Genomic DNA, 22,038 nt, shown 5'->3' on the forward strand with positions numbered 1-22,038 from the left:
CACACAGGTAAACCCCTACAATAATTTTGTTCTTTCAGCATCAACATCTACCACTACCAACAATCAATAATTCAATTTGCAAAATGATATATCAATCATATGAACAACGAATGAAGCTCAACCACTAACTCATCATCTTCCCAATTCAATGAAACAAGGTCATTATCCACTAACGATATCAAGAATTTCAAATCAAAAACATTTAACACTTAACAACTAAGATATGCCGATAAAAAAATTAAATTAAAAAGCATTTAACACCACCTGTTATTCTCTTGCATTAGCATATATGATATATCATAAGAAAACAGAAAACAAGGCAAATCGAAACTATACTTGCTGATACAATAATAGTCAATCACTGAGAAGAAAGATTCAAAAAGAACCTCCCAACCCTAAAAAGAAAACTAAAACCCTAAACCCCAAAAATAAATTATCTTTAATTCTTAACCAATTTCACTTGTACTCGAAATTGGGCACAGGAGGCGCATCAAAGCTCTCTAAAACCTTGGTCTCGCTTCCTCCGGTAGCCTCCGCCGCCGCCTCATCCTTCTTCCCATCGCCGAACCAACCACCTAACCACGACGATTGCGAGGCAGCGTCCGGCGCCGAAGCAACCGGCTGGCCCGGTAGCCCGTTAGGCGGAAGAGGCTCATCGACAATCATCGGCATCGGCTGCTGCGCGCTGAGGAACTTGTTGAGCATGATGCCGGCGCCCTCGATGAGAGCGAGAAGGACGCCGCCGAACGCAGCGGAGCGGGCGGCGGCGGGGAGGCCCTGGCGCATGGAGAGGAAGCCGCCGGTGGCGGCGCCGGCGAAGATGGAGTTCCAGGGGTCCTCCTTCTGGCGGAGGTAGACCATGGTGCAGTCGAAGCTGGAGAAGAGGCCGCCCCACACGGCGAAGCTTCCGCCCACGCGCGGCGCGTTGAGGCGTACCGCTTGTGACGCGGCGACGACACGCGCGCCCCTTGGTGCGTTGTAGAGGCCCTTGAGGAAGTGGAAGGCGGACCCACCCACCGCGCCCATGCCGAACGCGCCGCCTATGTCGTCCAGGATGCGGTCTGGACATGGTTCCCTTGACGTCTCTGGAGTTCCCATCTCTCTCTCCTTTGTTTTCTCTTTTCTCTTCTGTTCTACTTCTAGGGCTTTCTCTGATTTCGCATCTATGGCTCTTTATTATTATTATGGTTCATGTGTAATGGGAAGATATTTTTTTTACATATGTTGAATGATTTTTATCTTAATTTATATTTATATTTGAGTTTGATTTTATTAATATATGGAATGGAATATGGCTATTTTAATTTGTAGAAATAACACATCAATTTTAATTTTAATATTGTATATAACGAAAATTAAAATATGTTTTAAAATAATATCAATTCTTATTGTATGGTTGAAATTAAAAATGTAATTGGATCCTTAGTGGATGTTTCTCGTGACATGTATTTGAAAGTATTAATTACACTATTGTCCGAATTAGCCATATTATTAATGTAATTTTTTTTATCCTTCCTGACCTCTTGAACATAATTTAATAACTCAAGTGAACTCATCTTTTGATAAATGTATCGGGAATATTTATCAATAAAGTAATTAGAGTTAAATGTTGAGGTCCTAAAAAGGATTATCTATAAAGAATTTTTAACCAACAAGGATAATGAGAAGTAAAATATTATTGTGTGAAATGTCACTCTTTTTGTAGTACAACGTGATTCCAAGACAAACCAAGCGAAAGCTAGTGAGCCCGTAATATCTTTAGCGAATTACACCAAAAAGAGAAAGATCCAAAGGTTGTACATGTATAAAATTATATAATTGAGGATCATCTAAAGGAATTAATTGGTATTACCTATACCAATAAGATACATTTAATTTTCGGTAGCTTGTCACTTAAGAACTCAACACTTAAGTCTGCTTGGCTTTAGGGGTGTTCAAATCCAAACCAATCCAAAATAAAAACCGAAAACTGCTCAAAAAATCAAAAATTGAACCAAATCAATTATTTTTAGATTTCTTTAGATGATTTTTTTCTCAAACTACTGATTGTTCAGTCCGGTCTGTAGTTTGCGTTTTTGAAACTGATCCAAACCGTAACACTTGTACTAACACTTATATTACTTTAGTATTGTGCATTTTATGTGTGTATCACTTGAGTTTCACAATATTTTGTAGTGTTATGTATAAAAAACTTATACAATGCATGTTACTTTCTTTTTCATATGACTTTTTTTAAATATGTTTGATTTAAAATAGATGAAACTTTACAAATTTTTATTAAAGAAGGTTTAACATATTAATAAGTTTCATAAATTATTATCAATAATTTTTTATGTAATTTTATTTAAAATATGAAAAGAAAGTATATAAATTTTAATCAAATAATATCTTAGTCAAAATCACAACAACCAAACCGAACTAAACTATAAAATATTAGTTTGATTTAGATTTTATTTTAAATGAATAACTTTATAGGAAGTTTTCAAAAGATGTATGTGAATGAAGACAAAATCCATTAATTTTTTTTATTGATTTATGAAGATAATCATTAATATTAGAAAAAACTAAAATTCATTGTTGAAGTCTCATAAAAGTTTTGCTATGGAGAATTCTGATTAAAAAAAAAATGGTGAATGATGTGATGACCAGCCATGTCGATTTTTCACCTGAAATCTAATCATTGCTTCACAATCAATTTTTACATCTAACTTTTTGAATTGGACATTTTTCAAGCTATCCTTTGCATCTTTAAAGGGCAAAAATACCAATTGGGGTTTCTTTTACAAATTATTTATCTAAATAGGTATGTTCTGAAATTATTTACTTCGTGGGTCTGTTTTTTTACTACAATGCACTTCTCCGTTAGGCATGTTCCCCGTAATAGCGACACGTGGCAAGGGAGGCGGGACAGGGTTAGGAAGTGCTGGTCTGCCAGGCGCAACCAGTTGTGCTGGTCTGCCAGACACTTCCTTCCACGCTTCCCTATAAAACCCCTCCTCCTCCTTCGTTCCATTTGCACTACGAAATCATTGAAGTGGTTTACGCTCAGCTGAGTCTCACTCCTTGCTGTTGTATGTATCATTGTTGAAGTGTTTTATATCGGTTAGAAATTTTGCTCAAAACTAATAAATGTTTTTATCTTCAATATATTATAGCATTATTTAATATTTATTTTGTTGATGATAATAATAATTATATTTTGTAGGTGCATAGACAAATTGACATGGATGATAAAATGAAATAGTAATTTTGTTTATATTTTTTGTGTGATAAATAGTAATTTTTTGTAACTTAATAATTTAATATTTGGTTATAATTATGTTGTGTTTATATATGTTATATTTCTTTGTTGATGACAATAATTATTTATTGTAGTAGTTTTTATGTCTACCATATATTTAATTATTTTGTGTTGTATTTTAATATTATTATTATTATTATTATTATTATTATTATTATTATTATTATTATTATTATTATTAGTTAAGCTCATAATTATTTATGTTGTTGGTATATTTTTTTAATAGGAAAAATTTACATAGACGTTAAAAATAAATGTCGATTCTTTTGCATCATGAGTGTGCGAAGTAGTAATTTGTTCTCACATTAGTTTAATTTATTTTGAGTAATTTGTTGATGTTAATTTATTTTAGGTTAATAATTTATGTTATGTTAATATATTTTTTATATTATTGTTTGTTGACGACATTAATTATTTATTATAAGTATATTTTTGAAAAATGAGTTCAATTATTACACTCGTCTATTTAAATGGTAAGATCTATGAAACTGATGATGGTATCACATTTGAAGGCCCTAAAAAAGCTATTAAAATAAAGCGTGGTATTAGTTTTGAGACTTAAAAAAAAAGGATACACGACAAGGTAAAATTACAAAAACATGAAAGTATATCTACTATCACTTGTAGATTTTTAGTTGCAGGTAAATATATTGCATTGTAAATTTGTGACGATGAAGATGTTGAAACAATGATTGAAAGTTTTGAACAACAAGAAATGTCTGTCATAGAATTATGTGTTGAAGTTGATGTTGCAGGTGCTTCTGCAATTAATTTCACAAATTCATTGTTATCATGCGAAAATAATATGTCTCACAATGAATCGGGTAGTTCAAGAGTTGGAACAAATTCAGAAGAAGATTTTGATGATGATGATTATTTAATATCTAATTCATACGTTGAGGACTCATTAGATGAGGATGAAGATATTGATGAAATATCTGACACAGATGATGAAGTTGCCTGTTTGATCGAACCACTTACAGTTGTGCAATCGGGAGAAGGTATATTTATTGTTATATATAAATAAATATTATAATATTTAAATAATTTGCTACCCTTGAATTTTAAATTTTTGGTATATTATTTTTGTAGGTGGAAGTCAGACTCTATTCTGAGATTCTGCTTCTCACTATAGTAATATTAATTGGAGTCATCCTGACCAAGAAGATATTTGCGGTTTAGATATGGGATCAACTTTTAATATGGGTCAAGAATTATATGTTGGTATGGAATTTGATACCAAAAGCGCAGTAAAAAATGCATTACAACAATATGTAATGAAAGTGCATCAAAGTTTCAAAGTTGTTGAATCTAAATCACAGAAATATGTCTTCTGTTGTGGAAATAGAAGCGTTGACATCCCATGCCCTTTTTATACGAGGGCAATTTTATCTAAAAACACGTATACATGGAAAGTTACGCAATGGGGAGGACCACACAATTGCTTGAATATGAGTATAACTCAAGACCATGATAAATTGGATTCTGATTTGATTGCCACTTGTGTAGTAGGTATGATTATAAATTTTCATTCTTATTTATCCTTTTTTTGTGTTTGTTGGTGTACAATAATTTTTCGTACTTATTTTTATAGGGATGATCAAAGAAGATCCGTCGCTCAAGATTTCTTTGATTCAAGAGAGGATCAATGGAATGTTTAATTACAACATTTTTTATAGGAAAGCGTGGAAGGCAAAGCAAAAGGCAATAACAATTGAATATGGCGACTAGGATGAGTCTTATGCCGCTCTTCCGTCATGGTTGAAACACATGCAAAATCATTCGCCAAGATCGTATTATCAAATTTGTGATGATGATTTTGTTGTTGGCAATACTGTCAGTCGTGAACACCGGCAGTTCCATCGGATCTTTTGGACCTCCGGTCAATGCAAAAAGGCTTTTAAATATTGCAAACCAATCATACAAATTGATGGTACATTCTTGTATGGGAAGTATCACGGGACACTGTTAATTGCAACAACACAAGATGGAAATAGTCATGTTCTTCCGCTTGCATTTGCTGTGGTTGAGGGAGAAACATTAACAGCGTGATCATGGTTTTTGGCACACTTGCGTGAACATGTGACAGATAAAGAAGGTATATGTCTCATTTCTGATCATCATGCAAGTATAAAGTCAGCTGTTGCGAATGAAGCACTTGGGTGACAACCTCTTCATGCGTATCATGTGTATTGCGTGTGTCACATTGCAAGCAATTTTAATCACAAGTTTAAGAATGGGAAACAAAAAGAAATGTTAAAAAAATTAGGTAACATTTCTTATGTAACATATATTATTTCATATCTAACATATGTTATTTTTTGTGCAAATTTTACTGATGTGGATAATTAATTATGTGCAGGATACACCCCGTGTAAGCATATTTTTGACAGAAATTTTGATAAATTTTGTGAGTTGAGTCCCCCAGTAAAAGCATGGATTGGGAAGATCTCAAAAGAAAAGTGGACAATGGCATATGACAAAGAAGACCGTAGATACGATCATATGACAACCAATCTATCGGAATGTGTAAATAAAGTTTTCAAGGGATGTCGCAATGTACCAATAACTGCCCTTGTGAAGTCAACATACAGTAGGTGTCGAAAGTATTTTGTTGATCGCGGTCATCAAGCACAAAGGGAAATACGCAATGGACAAATATATTGCTCACACGTCATGAAAAAACTTTGGGAAAATCAAGAATAGGCTTGTTCTCACATTGTTCGGATATATGATATTCAGAGAACAATATTTGAGGTTGAGAAGGATTTCGACCCTATGACTCAACGAGGTGGACATAAATGGGCAGTTAACTTGAATGAGCGCTACTGTCAATGTGGACAATTTACTACTTACCACTATCCATGCCTCATATCATTGCTGCGTGCAGTACTGTTAGCATAAACTTCTATCAATATATAAATATTGTGTACACAAATGACTACATATTACGTGTTTACTCCGCACAATGGTGGCCTTTAAGGAATGACGATGCGATTCTCCCATCTGATGAGTTGTGGACACTTGTGCCTTATCCAAGTTTTATTCGTGACAAAAAAGGAAGGCCAAGATCAACACGGTTAAGAAATGAAATGGATTGGAGGGAGTCATCTCAAACTCGATACAAGTGTGGCAGATGTGGGACAATAGGACACAACCGACATAATTGTCCATTGCAATCTCAAGAAGACAGTTGTTGATGTCATGTATTAGATCATATGATAATGAAATGTTTACTTCGTTTTTGGTTATTCTTTAACACATTTATGTGTCATTCACGTTATTGTTATTTATTTTTATTTATTTTAAAAGCATTGCACAATAAGATTGAAACGCTAAAGTGGCAATAATATAAAATTAACATGGAAAAAAACCATACAAAGTACATGACAATGTTAAAACATGAAAAAAAACAATACAAAGTACATGAAAATGTAAAAACATGGGAAAATGAAGGAGAACCCATTATTAATCAATCATCACTATGTCTGTGATGTCGCGACGAAGTCCCATATGGCCGGTCCCAATTCCTAGTTGCCCTATCAGGATTTCTTCTTCTACGATTTGCCCTTTCATCCACTTGGTCAGCCTCAGCAGAGAAATCATGACGTAAATTGACCTCTAATAAGTCATTCATGTCGGATATATTTCCAGGTACATTCCACGGAGCACCAAGTGGGGCATTTGGGGTCGATAGTTCGCCACTTTGGGTAAATGAAGGAGTTCCCCTCGAAGGAGGAGATGACCCAAATATACCTGCCATACTGTATCTTGGTTGTAAATCATATGGGTAAGAATACATCGGTGATAGCTGCGATGATTCTTGGGTGAATGCCTACGGTGTGTAATACATTCTATGCTGTTGTTCTGGCATCGGAGGGAAATTGTATGGTGTTGCATCAACAGTTTCCCGACGTCGCACTAGGCCTCGAGTCTCCACACTTCGCTATAGTATAGAAGGGGGAGCATCTTCATGTGCCTCAAGTATCCTATCCTCTTCGTCAGACAAAAGAGTGATCTTCTCAATACATGACAGTAAATCGTCAAAAGTACAAACCCTTCTCCCAACCCTTCTCCTAAGAGGCGACACCATAAAATGCATTGTTTCAGCGAGTTCACCCTGCATATAAAATAATGGAATAGTAATTAAAATAATCTTCAATAATTGCAACATTCTTTTCTAAATTACCATGACACAGTGTATACCAATAGTCCTTTTCTTGCATGTTTTGGGTCCACATAAACTTTTGTTTTACGCCTGTACCACCTCATATATTCAGAGTTCATACTAAGGGTCCCTGTTTGTGGCGGCGTTTGCTCTACTCTCCTTTCATAGCAACTATTCCATTCATTAAGCGCGGGTTGCATTAGTCGCATCCAATTTTTTCATTCTTTTCCCTTTGATGTCAAGTCATGTATGTTGCTGGGTTGCATTACTGGGCCGGGAATAGGTTGTTGCATTCCAAATTATCTTATGACTCTATCTGGCTGGTGCCATTCCACTCTTTGAAAACAAATAAGTGGTACGATACATCTCCATAATACAGACCCAATAAAACAAACTTGGCTCAAATTCATTTTCACATGTCCAGAATAAAGGACCCAGAGAAACTGCATATAAAAATATAATTTAATAAATTAATTAAGAATGACAACATCATTTAATAAATAAATGTCAAAATTGTTACCTCGTCGCGTTTCATGACATCTAATTTACGACGAAAATCAAGTAAATTATCATTGCCTATGTGATGAATTTCACCTCCCAACCATCTTCACAAAAAATTATATAACAAAAAGTAAAAATGTTAGATACAATAATGATTAGCATCAACCAAGCATATTTATTAATAATCAATTAAAAATAGTAAAGAAAAGTATACCTATAGGCAAGTGGTGCATTTTGTTGTTGTGGAGGAATAAACGACGGGGCTAACGTTTGACATCGTTCTCATGCCCATAATTGAATCAAGAGAGTGAAACCGCCTATTGATTTAACATTATAGTCTGTTGCGATGCACATCTCTCTATAAAGGACACCCAAAATAGCAGCTCCCCATGTATAAGGCCATGGACGCGCCTGGCCCCACAGCGCGACCCAAGGCGCCTGGCTTAAGGGTGCGAGTCAACACGCAGAGCGTGACCCAACGCGCATGCAGGTGTGGCGCGACCCAAAGTGTCAGCACTGACAGCGCGTCCAATCCTGTAGCGCCAGCATTAACAGCACGTCCCACCGCCCCTGCCACCTAGTCACATCACGCCACCTATCGCGATTACATTGAACGCGATCAACGGAGAAGCGTTTTGTAGTAAAAAAATAGACTCATAAAATAAATAATTTCATAATAGACCCATTTAAGTAAATAATTTGTAAAAGAGACCCCAATTGATATTTTTGCCTCTTTAAAGCATTCACAACAACAACAAAAATCTTTTAATAAAAAATCTCATATGTCATGTCATCATTGGTCAAGATCACGTGATGATCTCATACTACATATGACGTGTGAGTTTATTTAAATTTAAAATTAAACAACTTTAAAATAAATATTTTTTAATAAAAAAATAATATTTACTTCTTAAAATAAGTAAAAATTTGATTTTTATTAAACAGAAACGATTTACACAAATATATAAAAAATAAGTTTAAACAAACAAATCTAATTTATCTCTCTCAACGCGCGCGTGTATATATATATATATGAATTAGACTTTAATTTGCATCTATAGTTAGTATAATTTATAGATAAAAAATAGTCTGGATATAACCTTTTTTATTTATAGGAGGAGAAAAACCTCATTACAACTTCGAAACCATTCTAAAACATGATTAAACTATCATATTCCTCACAAGAAGAAAATTAAATATAACTTAACAATAATTATATTATACATGTTAAAAACATATCACATGTATCATTTGTGATTAATTGAGAGTATAATTATCATATTATAAAAATATATAATTAAATTCAAAAAATCATACGCAATTTAAATTTAAATATAAATATGGAATTAGAACCATTTCACGGTTTATAAATATTTTTGTTTCAACAGGCGAACAAAAAATATTGTTGGTTTTTCAATATACGTTTGGGACAAAAATGCATACGAAGATCAATCACATCTAAACGCATATCCTTAAGTACTTTTTGTCAAAAGTGGCATAATTAAATGATGTTTAAAATTGTCTACTTAGATAGGGTTATGTGGAAACTTGCTTATTGCCGAAAATCAATGATCAATCTTGAGTACTTTCAAGATTTTTGAACTATCGTTGTTGTTGTTTTTTTTTTTTTTGCTTTACATGACAAAATCATATCAACGAGTTTTTATTGCTTCTGGTTTTTATAAAATCATATCAACTGGGTTTTTAAAGTTTAACAAAATCTCACTAACTACAGTGTATATATATATATATATATATATATGTTTACCATTAATTTCTTAATTTTAGAAAAAAGCCTTATGTTCTCAAACAAATGGTCATTATAGACATTAATCATAACTTCACCACAGACATCTTACAAAATTAAATCAAACGCCTGATTATGTAAAGCCTTAATGTCAACCCCCAATTAAAGCCGTGAAAAAAATCAGAATCCTTCTATGTAACGCGATTATGACATTTACTAAAACATCTAGACGACACGATTTCTCAAGAATATCAGTTACAGAGTGCAATTAATAAGATTAGTTCCACTAAAAAAAAGAGAAAACACAAAAAGATAAGATAAGATTAGAAAAAAGAACAACATCCTTAAAATAAAAAGAACAAAATAGGAGATGACTCATCAAACTCCATTTTCTTCTTTGTTGCAAGGTCAAAATCCAAAATCATGGCACATTGTATCCATTCGAAATGAAAAATTCCAAGACCCAGATGATGTTTTTTATTACCCTTACCATTACCACTTTCAGAAAAGCATAATTCGTTGGAAACCATCCACTCCTCTGATCTGCCTGATACATTTCTTCACGCACATGCACTCAGGCACAAGATAAAAAATAATAATGGCTCACTTAATCATGTTCTTAAAATATTGATTAAAAATTAAAAATAAAAAATATTTATTTTAAAAATGATATGAGAATATAAAAGAGTCATAAGTAATTAAAATGAGTTTAATTTAGTTGATTTAACACGATATATAAATTCTTATAAATTATAAATATAATTTTATGTATTTTAATATAAAAATATTATTTTTAATTCCTTAATCAATATTATCAACAGTAAAATAAGACAATAATTTAAATGTGATCTAAATAAATAAATCATGTAAAAAAAAAAAAATAGAAACCCAAAATATGCATGCCTTTTTGTGGTATTCTTTGTTTCCCTCTCCATAAAACAAAAAGACTCACTGCATTGTATTGTTGTTGGTTGCGTTTCGCTTCCCCTGCTAGCCAAACCCACGTGCTCTCTCTCTCCTTTCTTTTCTTTTCTGTCTTCTCTCAGGGAGAAAACCCAACCTACCCGAAAACGGTGTCGTTTCTCGGAACGTTTTTTAGAGAGAAAAAGAGAGAAAGAGAGAAAAGAGAGAGAGAGAGAGTTGTGTTGCGGTGATGCGGAAACGTTGATCCCAAATGCACCCGTACAACCGGCTACCAAGCAGCGGGCACTCGACGCCGTCGCCGCCGCCGTCGCCGCTCCGCTCGCCGAGGCTCCGCCACGCAGGGAAGTCCAAGGCCGGGCGGTTCTCTCCGAGCCGGGGGAGCGGTCGGACCGCCGCGCAGCAGCTCAGCTGGATGTTCCTTTCGGTCCTCCTTCGACGACAGGGCGTTTTCCTCTTCGCTCCTCTCATTTACATCTCCGGAATGCTCCTCTACATGGGAACGGCGTCGTTCGACGTCGTTCCGGTAATTAAACACCGTCCCGCGCCTGGCTCCGTCTACCGTAGCCCTCAGCTCTTCGCCAAGCTCCGCCTCGACATGGATTCCGATAATTCCTCCGCCGATGCGGTTCGATTCGTTTTCAAATCTCTCAATATTTTTATTATTTGTTTATTTATATATATTTCGGCGGATTTGTGATTTGTCAGGTTATTCCGGTGAAATCTGTTTATTTTGTTTTTTTATTTTATTTGGAATTTGGAATGTTCGAAATCAAGTTTCTACTCTTTGCGTTTTTATAATGTAGGTTTAGCCTTTGCGTTTTGCGTCTGGATTTGTTTTGTTTTGCATCCTGATTTCAAATGTAATTTGCTTATGGAAGAGATTTTGTGGTTTGTGATGTGTTTCTATGGTTAGATTGTTTATTAGGCCTGAAACCAGAGGCTAGATATTTGAATGGGGTAATGTGAAACTGATTAAGCAAGTGCTTTGAGCGGTTTTCAGATAGAGGAAATTGGTTGTAATTGTCAAAGGAGGTTGATAAATTATCTGTAAGAATGTTAGGATTGTTATCGTGTTAGGTCTTGGGAGTTTTATCGTTTTAGGAGTTTTGTTGACCGAGATTGTATTGGTTGTACTGCATATATTTGAACTTGATATAGATTTTTGTTAATTTGTTATAAATAGGAGTATACGGTGTTAATGTTTTATGTTGTACGTATTGGTTAAGTATATTATCGCCAATCTGTATAAGAAAAGTATAGTAATAACGAATAAGGTGGATTGAAATTGGCAGTACTGCTTTTAGTACTTAATATTGGCTACCAAAAGTGACAACTTTTTTTTCCCGGTTACAAGGGAGGTCATGGTTTGATAGGAAAGGATATTCTAAGCTTGACATTTAGACTCACAAGGGGTCAAACCTAACATGAGGTTCTTGGTAAGGAAGCTGGGTTGCAAGGAAAAACCATTGGCAGAAGCATCAAATTTCTTTTTGTTGCTTTCTCCTGTGCTTAGCTTGTAGCATATTCTTTTTTTTTTAAAAAAAAACTAATCTTGACCTAACTTCCAAGGGATTCCTTTCAGATGATAATAATCATTACCAAAATAAAGAAAAGGGAACATGTATAGTGTATGTGTATATGAAGAACTTGTGGTGTCTTTTTTGTTAGTAGAGAATTCATGCCTTCACATGGGACAAAATTTCATGTTTGATGGGAATATTTTATGAAAGGCAGTATATGTCATGTTCAAACCTATGCTTATGTGGTTTGAGAAGATATCAACTAACCACTAAGCTAGGAGAGGTGTGAGCTTTATATTGTTAAGCCATGTTTGATTTGATGAGAATTTAATGTTTGATTGCAATATTGGTATGGATTTTTCCTTCCAAAATTTTTAAAATTTTCTTGAATGCTGGTGGCTAAAATTACAAATTTTTAAAGTATATTTTCAGCTCTGGTAAGGATAATTTCTTCAGAATCTTTCATATCATTTTGGTTATGACCATCCACTAGCTGTTGAAGGATATTTGATTCTAACCATGCATATTTTTCTCTCCTAATTTTCAAAATTTGGATCTTTTTGTTGGTTTCTCCCATAGTACTTTACGAATCTTCATTTTTCCAATTTCATTTGTTTTTCTGGAATAGATGGCTACTTTCAGTGACAGGCTTGTAAATTCCCTCCTTTCAGATATCTACAATATGGAAGTATCCCTATAGAGGTGGTGAGTGGAAACCATGTGTGAACAGATCTTCAGAAGGTATAATATAATGCGTACTGATGAAGTGATTATGCACAATAAATGATGACATGTCCTTTTTATCTCAATTTTGGCATCATTGATTTGTCTATTCCTTGTTGATACTCATGTAGTTCCTCTGGTTGAAGCTTAATACTTGCATTTTTAAGGATAAATCTGGAAAATCATATTTGTATCTTCTTCAGTGTACTGAGTTTTGTTAACTATGAATTTATATTTCTTTTGTTGATAGGCCTACCCGAATCAAATGGATACATATATGTGGAGGCTAACGGTGGCTTAAATCAGCAGAGGACATCGGTAAGTGTTTTCTGTACAATCTGTTTTTCCATATATTCAAAATGTGCTTAATGTATTTTTACTTGACTCATTTATTTTGTGAATGATATCAATTTTCCGTAGGTATGCAATGCAGTTGCTGTTGCTGGCTATCTCAATGCTACCCTTGTATTCCCCAACTTTCATTATCATAGCATATGGAAAGATCCCAGGTTGGTTTGTTATGCTATCAATTTTAGCTTTTCAGGACTAGGAAAATCTAGTGTTTTATGTTGGCATAAGATTAACACATATTAGACTGTTAATTCAATTATTTATTTATATATATACATATATGTGTGTGTGTGTGTGTATCACATGCTGTCCTTAAAAAACTTATTTGAAAAATAAAATTATTTAGAGAGAAGGGGGAAAGCCCAAGTACTAATAACAAATCCTCCAAAACAGGAAAAGTGGAAAACCTATATCCAACAAGAGATATTATAATCAAGTGGGATGCACTTAATTTGTATCGTGAAAATTGTATTACCAAAATGTGTGAGATTGTCATTTGAAACTACTTGTTAAGATTTTCTTTCATGTCAATTTAAGTAGTTGAAACATTTAAATAGTGAAATCTTAATTTCCTTGTTGATCATTGTCTTTTAATAGAGGAAACATCCTTTTACAGTGTTGAGTATGACTATTGGTAAGCTGTTTTGTCAAATGGAATATTATGCATTTATATTAGTACTTTATAAGTTTCTTGGTTGCAGGGAATTTCTTGATGTTTTTAATGATTTTGATCAAGGTATTCATTTTGAAATAATCTAAACTGATCTATAATGTTTCATGTGTCCAGCAAATTCCAGGATATTTATGATGAAGAGTTTTTTGTCAATACCTTGAAAAATGATGTACGGGTGGTTGACAAGATTCCTGAGTACCTAATGGAAAGATTTGGTAGCAACATGACAAACGTTCACAATTTCAGGATCAAGGCATGGTCATCTATTCAGTATTACAGAGATGTGGTACTCCCTAAGTTACTTGAAGAAAAGTGAGTATATGACACATGTTGTATAGATTATTTCCTTATTCCCATTGGTTATAAATATTTATCGACTAAACAGTTTGGAGTAATTGTTAGTTGTCCAAGGTATATATATATATATATATATGTATATATTTTTTTTTTCAATCAGTGAAAGTAATATTGTATTATATATAAAGCTGTACAAGTTGTACTGTGAAATTTACACATGGAGGCCAAGTTGAGCAGAAGCATGGTGCGGTAATACAAGGTATATAACATGAATTAAGAAACCATAATTCTGACAGTATACTTGGCCCAAAACTACCCACAATTGTAGAGTTATCCCAACCTAATCACTAAATGCCTCCCTCATATTACTGGACCAGTGATGAAAAGGTATGTCGAAACCTTTATCCAAATTTCTTAACCATGTCCAGCATAGGAAAATAGCATCCTCCAACAGTTTACTAGCATTAAAGCTATCATTTGCAAAAACAATCCTATTTCGATGCTGCCAGATGCTCCATGTCAAGGAGATCCACCAGCACTGCCATTTCTGAAACCTGATCTGATGCCAGTATCCCTCCCAAACGCATGCTGGAGGAAGTGCTGTCTTGGACTTTGCGGAAATGCTCCTGCCAGTATCCCTCCCACCAAAGTGGCAAAATTTTGCTGCAACTAAAGAAAATGTGTGCTGCATCCTCTTCTTTATTTTTGCAGAATGGGCAGGTGAGATAATTTCTTTCCACATTTCTCCTGTTCAGATTCATTTTAGTTGGCAGTCTGTCCCTGATTAGATTAGTCTCCACGCAAAGAAGGAAGCTTTACTTGGGACCTTTACCTTCCATAGCACAGTAAAAGCACCATCCTGATTTTCATCGGTGTGGTCTGTCATAAGAATCTTGTTGGCGTTTCCCACTGTGTATACACCGGATGCATCTTCCTTCCAAATCCACTTGTCTTCTCGATCCGGGTGAATGCTGATACCTTCTAATTCTTCCAAGAACTTTGCAGCCATATCTAATTCATCATCAAAAAGTTGCTGTCTTCATTGAAAATTTCACTCCCAGCCTGCAGCTGTGAAACTTTCCATCTGCTGTATGACATGTTGCTGATAGGAAATAGAATAAAGTCTAGGGTACTTCAACTTGAGTGATACTCCATCCTCCTTCCATCCATCCTCCCAAAATTTGGCCTTTACTCCACACCCCACTTTCCATTTTATCCCTTTATCTAACCAGCTGCCATCTTCACCGGAATGAGCAATGAGATTGATGCCCTTCCATCATGCTGATTCACTGCTGCCCCTTCTTTCCCCATCCAGAATCCGCCATCCACCATATTTTGAAATCAGTATCCTAGTCCACAAGTCCCCTTGGTTATGGAAAATGTTCCATGTCCACTTTTCGAGAAGTGCATAATTAAACTTCCTTAGATCCCTGATTCCCATTCCCCCTTTCTCCTTTGGTAGACACACTGACTGACTCCCACTTTACCCCAAAACCACTGTTTGAGAAATTAATTTTGAGGCCTGAGACAAGTTCAAAACTTCTCAAAATCACCTTGATCGCTTTGACATTTTCCATGGATGTTTTCCCAAAGAAAATTGTATCATCTGCGTAAGATGTTAACTTCCACCTCATTTCTTCCTACTAGGAAACCTTGAAACAAGTTTTTCTCCGTTGCTTCTCTCAGCAGTCCATTGAGTCCCTCCACAACAACGTTAAATAAAAGGGGAGCAGTCCATTGAGTCCCTCCACAACAACGTTAAATAAAAGGGGAGCTAGTGTGGCCCCTTGTCTTAGACCTCTTTGGGGAATGAACTCAGACGAAGGGCTACCATTTACCAATATGGAGATAGAAGCAGATTTTAGGCAGGCCTCAATCCAAGATAGCCATTTATCGCAGAATCCCATCCTCCTTAACATCTACAGCAAGAAATCCCAGGAGACTGAATCATAGGCTTTTTCATAATCTACTTTAAACACCAAGCACGGCTTGTTACTTCTCTTTGCATGAATTACTTCATTTGCAATAAGGGTGCTGCGTAACAAATGTCTGCCCTCTATGAATGCAGTTTGTCTCTCATCTATTATTAATGGCAGCACCTCCTTCATCCTCCTCACTAGTACCTTGGCCACAATTTTATATATGCTATCTATTAAAGATATAGGCCTATATTCGTTTAGGTTCTGCGGATCATTCACCTTAGGAATGAGGCATTGCACCCCTTCGGGAACGTTCCATGAACAAAGAATTCATCCATGAACCAAAGCACATCAGCCTTGATAACTTCCCAAAACTCCTTAATAAATTTGAAGTTAATGTCGTCTGGTCCGGGGCTCTTGTTGCTCCTGCATTCCCACACAGCAACCTTTATTTCTTTTGCATTAAATGGCTCCGACAATCTGACATTGTGTTGCTGTCCAATGGCTTTAAATCTGACCCCATCTAGTTTGGGCCTAACCCTTCCTCCTGAAATCTGTTCTTGAAGAACAAATATATTTCCTCTTTCACCCTTCCAGGTTCATCAATCCAAACACCATTCACGAACACTCCTCTCAAAGTGTTGAATCTGCGATTTGAGTTTACAATCCTATGGAAGAACTTGGAATTACAATCCCCTTCTTTGATCCATCTTGGCCTTGCCTTCTGCCTTAGTAGGAACTCATGAGATTGAGCAGCTGCCCACAACTCCTCTTGCAACTTTTTTCAAGTCAGTAGCTCTTAGTCAGATAATTGTCTTTCATCTCCTTCAGTTTCTAGCTTGTTTAATTCCTTCTCGATGCTTGCTAGCTTCTGTTGCAAATCTCCAAATTGATCCTTATTCCATACTTTCAGCCTTGCCTTGATTCCCTTTATTTTTTCTTTAAGCACAAATCCTCCCCAACCCCTTACATGATTATTCGTCCAGGATTCTTGAACAACCCTTCGGAATGATTTATCATGGAACCAAATATATATATAGGAGGTGAAAACAGTGCACAATGTTGTAGTGTTGTGGCCTCTTTTCTGTCATATGGTATATTTGGCTTCATTCACGGCTAGGAATTAGGATTCTGCTTAATGTTTTGAGCTGATGTTCTTTCATTGTTTCTTGACACTCTTTTTATTGCTCGCTCTATGATTGTCTTAAATTTGTTGCAACCAATTATAGTGGGCCCCACATCTAAATAAATTTCAGCTAATTATAGAGTGCCAGAAAGAGTGTCGTTACCATTCCTCTTATATTAAATATAGAGGAAGGCTAACAACAGTCTCACTAACACTTTCTAATACTCTCTACTTTTGACTGAAATTTATTGGAAATCACAATTTTTGGTGGGTTTCACTTATTTATTCTCTCTCTTGATTTAGAAGTAGGACCCACCAAGATTTGTAATTTTTAATAAATTTCAGTCAATAGAAGAGAGTGTTGCTAGCACTCCTCATATAGATATATTTTCTTTCTTGCTTGTTATCTATCCATTTGGATTAGTGTCATGGGAGAGAGAGTCTTATATTATGGCTTAAATACCACAATGAAGCTCCATCTTTACTCAATTTGGGACATAACAGATAATTTTACTGTAAAATTGTTATCATCAAATATGTTTATTATTTTGAGATAAGGAGGCTGGGAGCTTTTATGTAGATATTGAATTTAATTTTATTCGTGCAGGGTTATAAGGATTTCACCTTTTGCAAATAGATTGTCGTTTGATGCTCCTTCAGTTGTCCAGCATCTTAGATGCTTAGCAAATTATGAGGCTTTACGGTTTTCAAGTCCTATATTAACCATAGGTGAATCTTTGGTTGAAAGAATGAGAAAACATAGTGCCATTAATGGTGGTAAATATGTCTCCGTACATCTTCGTTTTGAAGAGGTTTGTTTTGATCAGATATGAATATTTATATTAACTTTGAACGTTGATATGTTAATATTTGTTGCAACTGATGCACATGATTTCCCATGGGCAGGATATGGTTGCTTTCTCTTGTTGTGTTTTCGATGGTGGAAAACAGGAGAGAGAAGACATGATTGCAGCTAGAGAAAGAGGTTGGAAAGGGAAATTTACAAAACCAGGACGAGTTATACGTCCAGGAGCAATCAGGATCAATGGGAAGTGTCCACTTACCCCATTAGAGGTAAATGTCTGCTTAAAGCTCTAGTGATTTTAGCCTGTATGAAGAGGAAGAAAAATTCAGGGAGTGCTTTCTTTTTGGATGTTGCTAGTCTAGCAAGGAGTTTCCAAAATTTTCTTGGAGTGCTCCTTATGCAACAAGTTTTGTTGATTTTTTTTTTGCCTAATTCATTTGTTTCATTTATAATCAATGCATTAATCCATCTCTTCAGGTTGGCCTCATGCTTAGGGGAATGGGTTTCACGAAGAACACATCTATCTTTTTGGCATCTGGAAAAATATATAATGCTGAGAAAACAATGGCCCCACTACTTCAAATGTTTCCTAATTTACATACTAAGGAGACCCTAGCTTCTGAAGAGGAGCTTGCTCCATTTAAGGTTATAACGTTTGTACTCTTATGTTATTCGACCACTCCATTGATTTATACTATGATTTTGACTTGAGATACTTCTAGAATTATTCTTCCAGGATGGCTGCTATTGATTACACAGTTTGTCTTCACAGTGAGGTGTTTGTCACAACTCAGGGAGGCAACTTCCCTCATTTTCTGCTGGGTCACAGAAGATACTTGTATGGTGGACATTCCAAGACAATTAAACCAGATAAGCGGAAGTTGGCGTTACTGTTTGATAATCCCAATATAGGGTATGTTATATTTTATTTTGTTCAATTTTACGAGGGTAGAATAAATTAGATGAGTTCCCCACACACACCCCACAAAAATTTCCCCTTCCCTTGGCATATATGTGTTGTATATATTGAATGTAATTATAGTTACAATTTTGGGATAAGTGACATCAATACAAGGTTATTTTGAAGAAATATCCTTATTATTATATTGAACTGGAGGAAATTTACTCGGAAAACTCTTGAGTAAATTAAGCTATTGAGCTATGACTTGGCTACTTTATAGAAGAATTATGCTACTTTATGCAACTCTTGCCTTTACAACTATGCCCAACTGTACTTGTGCTCCAATTGAGTCTAAAAGGAAAATGTTGAGAGACAGTATGTTTCTTTTTTTTTAGCTCAGCGAGAGAGACAGTATGTGATACTAATTAGATAGCATTTCTCTTTGTAGAATATGTTCAGTTTTTGATTTTGAAGAACCATATAGCTCGGTTTTCCTGCTGTTAATTTCTTCGGAGTTAGGACATTGTAAACAATTCTTATGGTGTTTAATGTGAGGTCTGTAGATGTTAGTGAAAATGTTCCAAGATTTTTTGCTTAATAAACCTCTCTCCTCCAGCACATTTTTGGAGTGAATCTTGGGATAAGGACCAATAGATGGAAATGGTGGTGGTTAGCCCTGACATGGACTATTTGGCGACATAGGAACAAAATCATCTTTGCTAATGATACATTTGACGCTACCAAACTGCTGGACGATGCAGTTTTTTTGTTATGGACATGGCTTCGAAACTTGGAGAAGGATTTTGTTACCCATTACAACCACTGGTCTAGTAACATTACAAGTGGTTTTAGTAGGTAGCTCAGGGTGTAATGTTAGACTGTTACTAGAGTTTATTATATGTTATGTACCCAGAAATTGGTTCTATGTTAGACTACATTAAGTCTGCCATGGAACCAAAAATCTGACCCCTCTATCTGTACTTTAGAGTACCTCTGGTACTTCATTAATATAAATACTTATTTTTGCTGATAAAAAAAAAAAACCTCTCTCCTTTCCAGATGGAAAAGTCTCAAGCGTCAACTGCTGAGCATGAGGTCGCATAGTGATTCCAAGGGAGTTGAGCTCAAGAGACCGAATGATTCTATATACAGCTTTCCATGCCCAGATTGTATGTGCCGTGCCAACAGAACTGACGATTCGAGATCTTCATCGGCAACTTGATCTACTCACAGAATTTGATGGGTGTGTCATATTACCTATGACTTTGTGAGCATGCCTTGCTGCTGCTGACTGTATTTCTGATATTGTGATTGTTTCATTTTTCCCCTTTCCATCTGGTGGGAGGGCATACACCAATTTTCGGGGGTCGAAAAGGATTTTGTTGAAGGTCTCATTGATCTGATTATATATTTGGATTGAATTTCAAGGGAGTGGCATCTTTTTTTGTACACGATGCCAATTCAGAACAAAATGGCAACCGTTCCTTCTCCTTTGCAGGAAACTCTTCCAGAACATTCATTGACAGAGATGGTTTCACATATGAACGAGCACCTGCTGTGTGGAACAAGTTGATGATTGAAGAGCTAAAATGACAAACTCGTGTTCCTTCACACCCTGCCTGTACATTAACATGGTGGAGTACGATATTTCATGTGTTAAGGCTGTGGCAAGCTCTCTGTACATTTACAAAATTCAGGGTGTCCCTCCATACTATTTAATTGTTCTGTTCTAGATTTTTTTTTTGTCCTGTTTTCAATTTTGTATTTTGTTTAACCCCCATATTGAGGGCCCCATTGTTAGCTGCGTAGGTTTATGGTTGTACGCATTTGTTATTCTTTCACATTGGTGCCCCATTGTTTTAGCGATGATACCAGTGAATGTAATTAGTTCACCATTCATATTTCATACCAGATCACACAATAGCTGCACCATAAACTCCCTAGTAAACATATATCACATTTAATTAAAAAATTCCTATCATTTTGGTTAACTGGAAATGTTTTCTACTATACTGCAAAGTAGACCTAACTTAAATCCTCTATAATTACATAATCATAGTCTATCTATACTAATGTTTCTATACTAATATGTTGTGCTCCACATATTGAAGAGATAAAAATTGATCAAGGACCATAATTTTATAATTACATAATCAAAGTCTATACTAGTCAATTAATGTATGATGAAATAATTTTACATTTCATATTTTTTTTTTTACAAAATTAATCCGTTAACAAAATGTAATTTAGATTATGTTTAGTAAGATATTTTGGTTAGTATTTAATTTTTTTTATTAACTGAAAAACTCATTTAATTATTCAATAAATTAGTTTTTTTTAGTAGTTTCTTAACTTTTAATGTTTCTTTTTGCATTTTTTAAAATGTCAGTTTTTAATTTTTATATATTTTTTCAATTTTATCCTTAATATATTTATTTATTTTTTCTATTATCTTTTTTTAAATAAATCATGATATTATTATTTTTTTCATTTTATATTTTTTAGATACTTCAATATTTAGTTTTACAAAATACTTTTAATTTAATAAGTTAGCTTTAACTTCTTAGATGAAATAAATACTAACTCGTAGTAACTAGAAGCAGGTAGCTTGAAGTTGGAAAATTAACTTATTAAGTTAGAAAACTTATTAGATTAAAAGTGTTTCTATTGAAGTAACTAAAAATTATAAAATAACAAGAAAATCAATAAATATAATATATTAAGGATAAAAGTGAAAGAAAATATAAAAAGTTAGAAGCTAACATTTTAAAGAATATTACTTCAAGTATCATTTTAAAAAATAATAGAAATTAATGAGAAACTACTAAAAACAGTTTGCTTATCGATTAATCAAATGAGTTTTTCAACTAACAAAAAATATTAAAAATTAATTGAAATGTCTTATCAAAGATAACCTTAGTCTAAAAAAAGTTAAATAAATTAAAAATAAAAATTTACCTCTTAATTAATCAATTGATTATTGCTGATAATACTCATTTGTACAAATTTATTAATTTGATATATATATATATATATATATATATATATATGAATTTAATCAAATCTTTTCAATTTGAAAATA

General features: G+C 34.6%; 2 protein-coding genes across 3 annotated transcripts; one reads left to right on the plus strand and one right to left on the minus strand.

Annotated features, from left to right (window-relative positions):
* Window positions 1–224: 224 nt before the first annotated feature.
* LOC114401302 (mitochondrial import inner membrane translocase subunit TIM17-2-like) lies at window positions 225–1,175 on the minus strand. The gene has a single exon (XM_028363790.1). It carries the CDS (start codon window positions 1,096–1,098, stop codon window positions 457–459), a length of 642 nt encoding a protein of 213 aa, XP_028219591.1. The 5' UTR covers window positions 1,099–1,175; the 3' UTR covers window positions 225–456.
* Window positions 1,176–10,671: 9,496 nt separating this feature from the next.
* Window positions 10,672–20,947, plus strand: LOC114403237 (protein ESMERALDA 1-like). 2 transcript variants are annotated; one of them, XM_028366063.1, is made up of 11 exons: window positions 10,672–11,266; window positions 12,833–12,902; window positions 13,135–13,202; window positions 13,305–13,393; window positions 14,023–14,220; window positions 17,858–18,062; window positions 18,157–18,324; window positions 18,533–18,700; window positions 18,778–18,968; window positions 20,016–20,199; window positions 20,455–20,947. In XM_028366063.1, exons 1-10 carry the CDS (start codon window positions 10,892–10,894, stop codon window positions 20,176–20,178), a joined length of 1,695 nt encoding a protein of 564 aa, XP_028221864.1. In that variant the 5' UTR covers window positions 10,672–10,891; the 3' UTR covers window positions 20,179–20,199; window positions 20,455–20,947. The 2 variants fall into 2 exon arrangements, with proteins under 2 accessions (XP_028221864.1, XP_028221863.1); XM_028366062.1 differs by having other exon boundaries at window positions 20,016–20,947.
* Window positions 20,948–22,038: the final 1,091 nt, after the last annotated feature.

The sequence above is a fragment of the Glycine soja genome, chromosome 20 (assembly GCF_004193775.1).
Source record: "Glycine soja cultivar W05 chromosome 20, ASM419377v2, whole genome shotgun sequence".
Classification (NCBI taxonomy): domain Eukaryota; kingdom Viridiplantae; phylum Streptophyta; class Magnoliopsida; order Fabales; family Fabaceae; genus Glycine; species Glycine soja.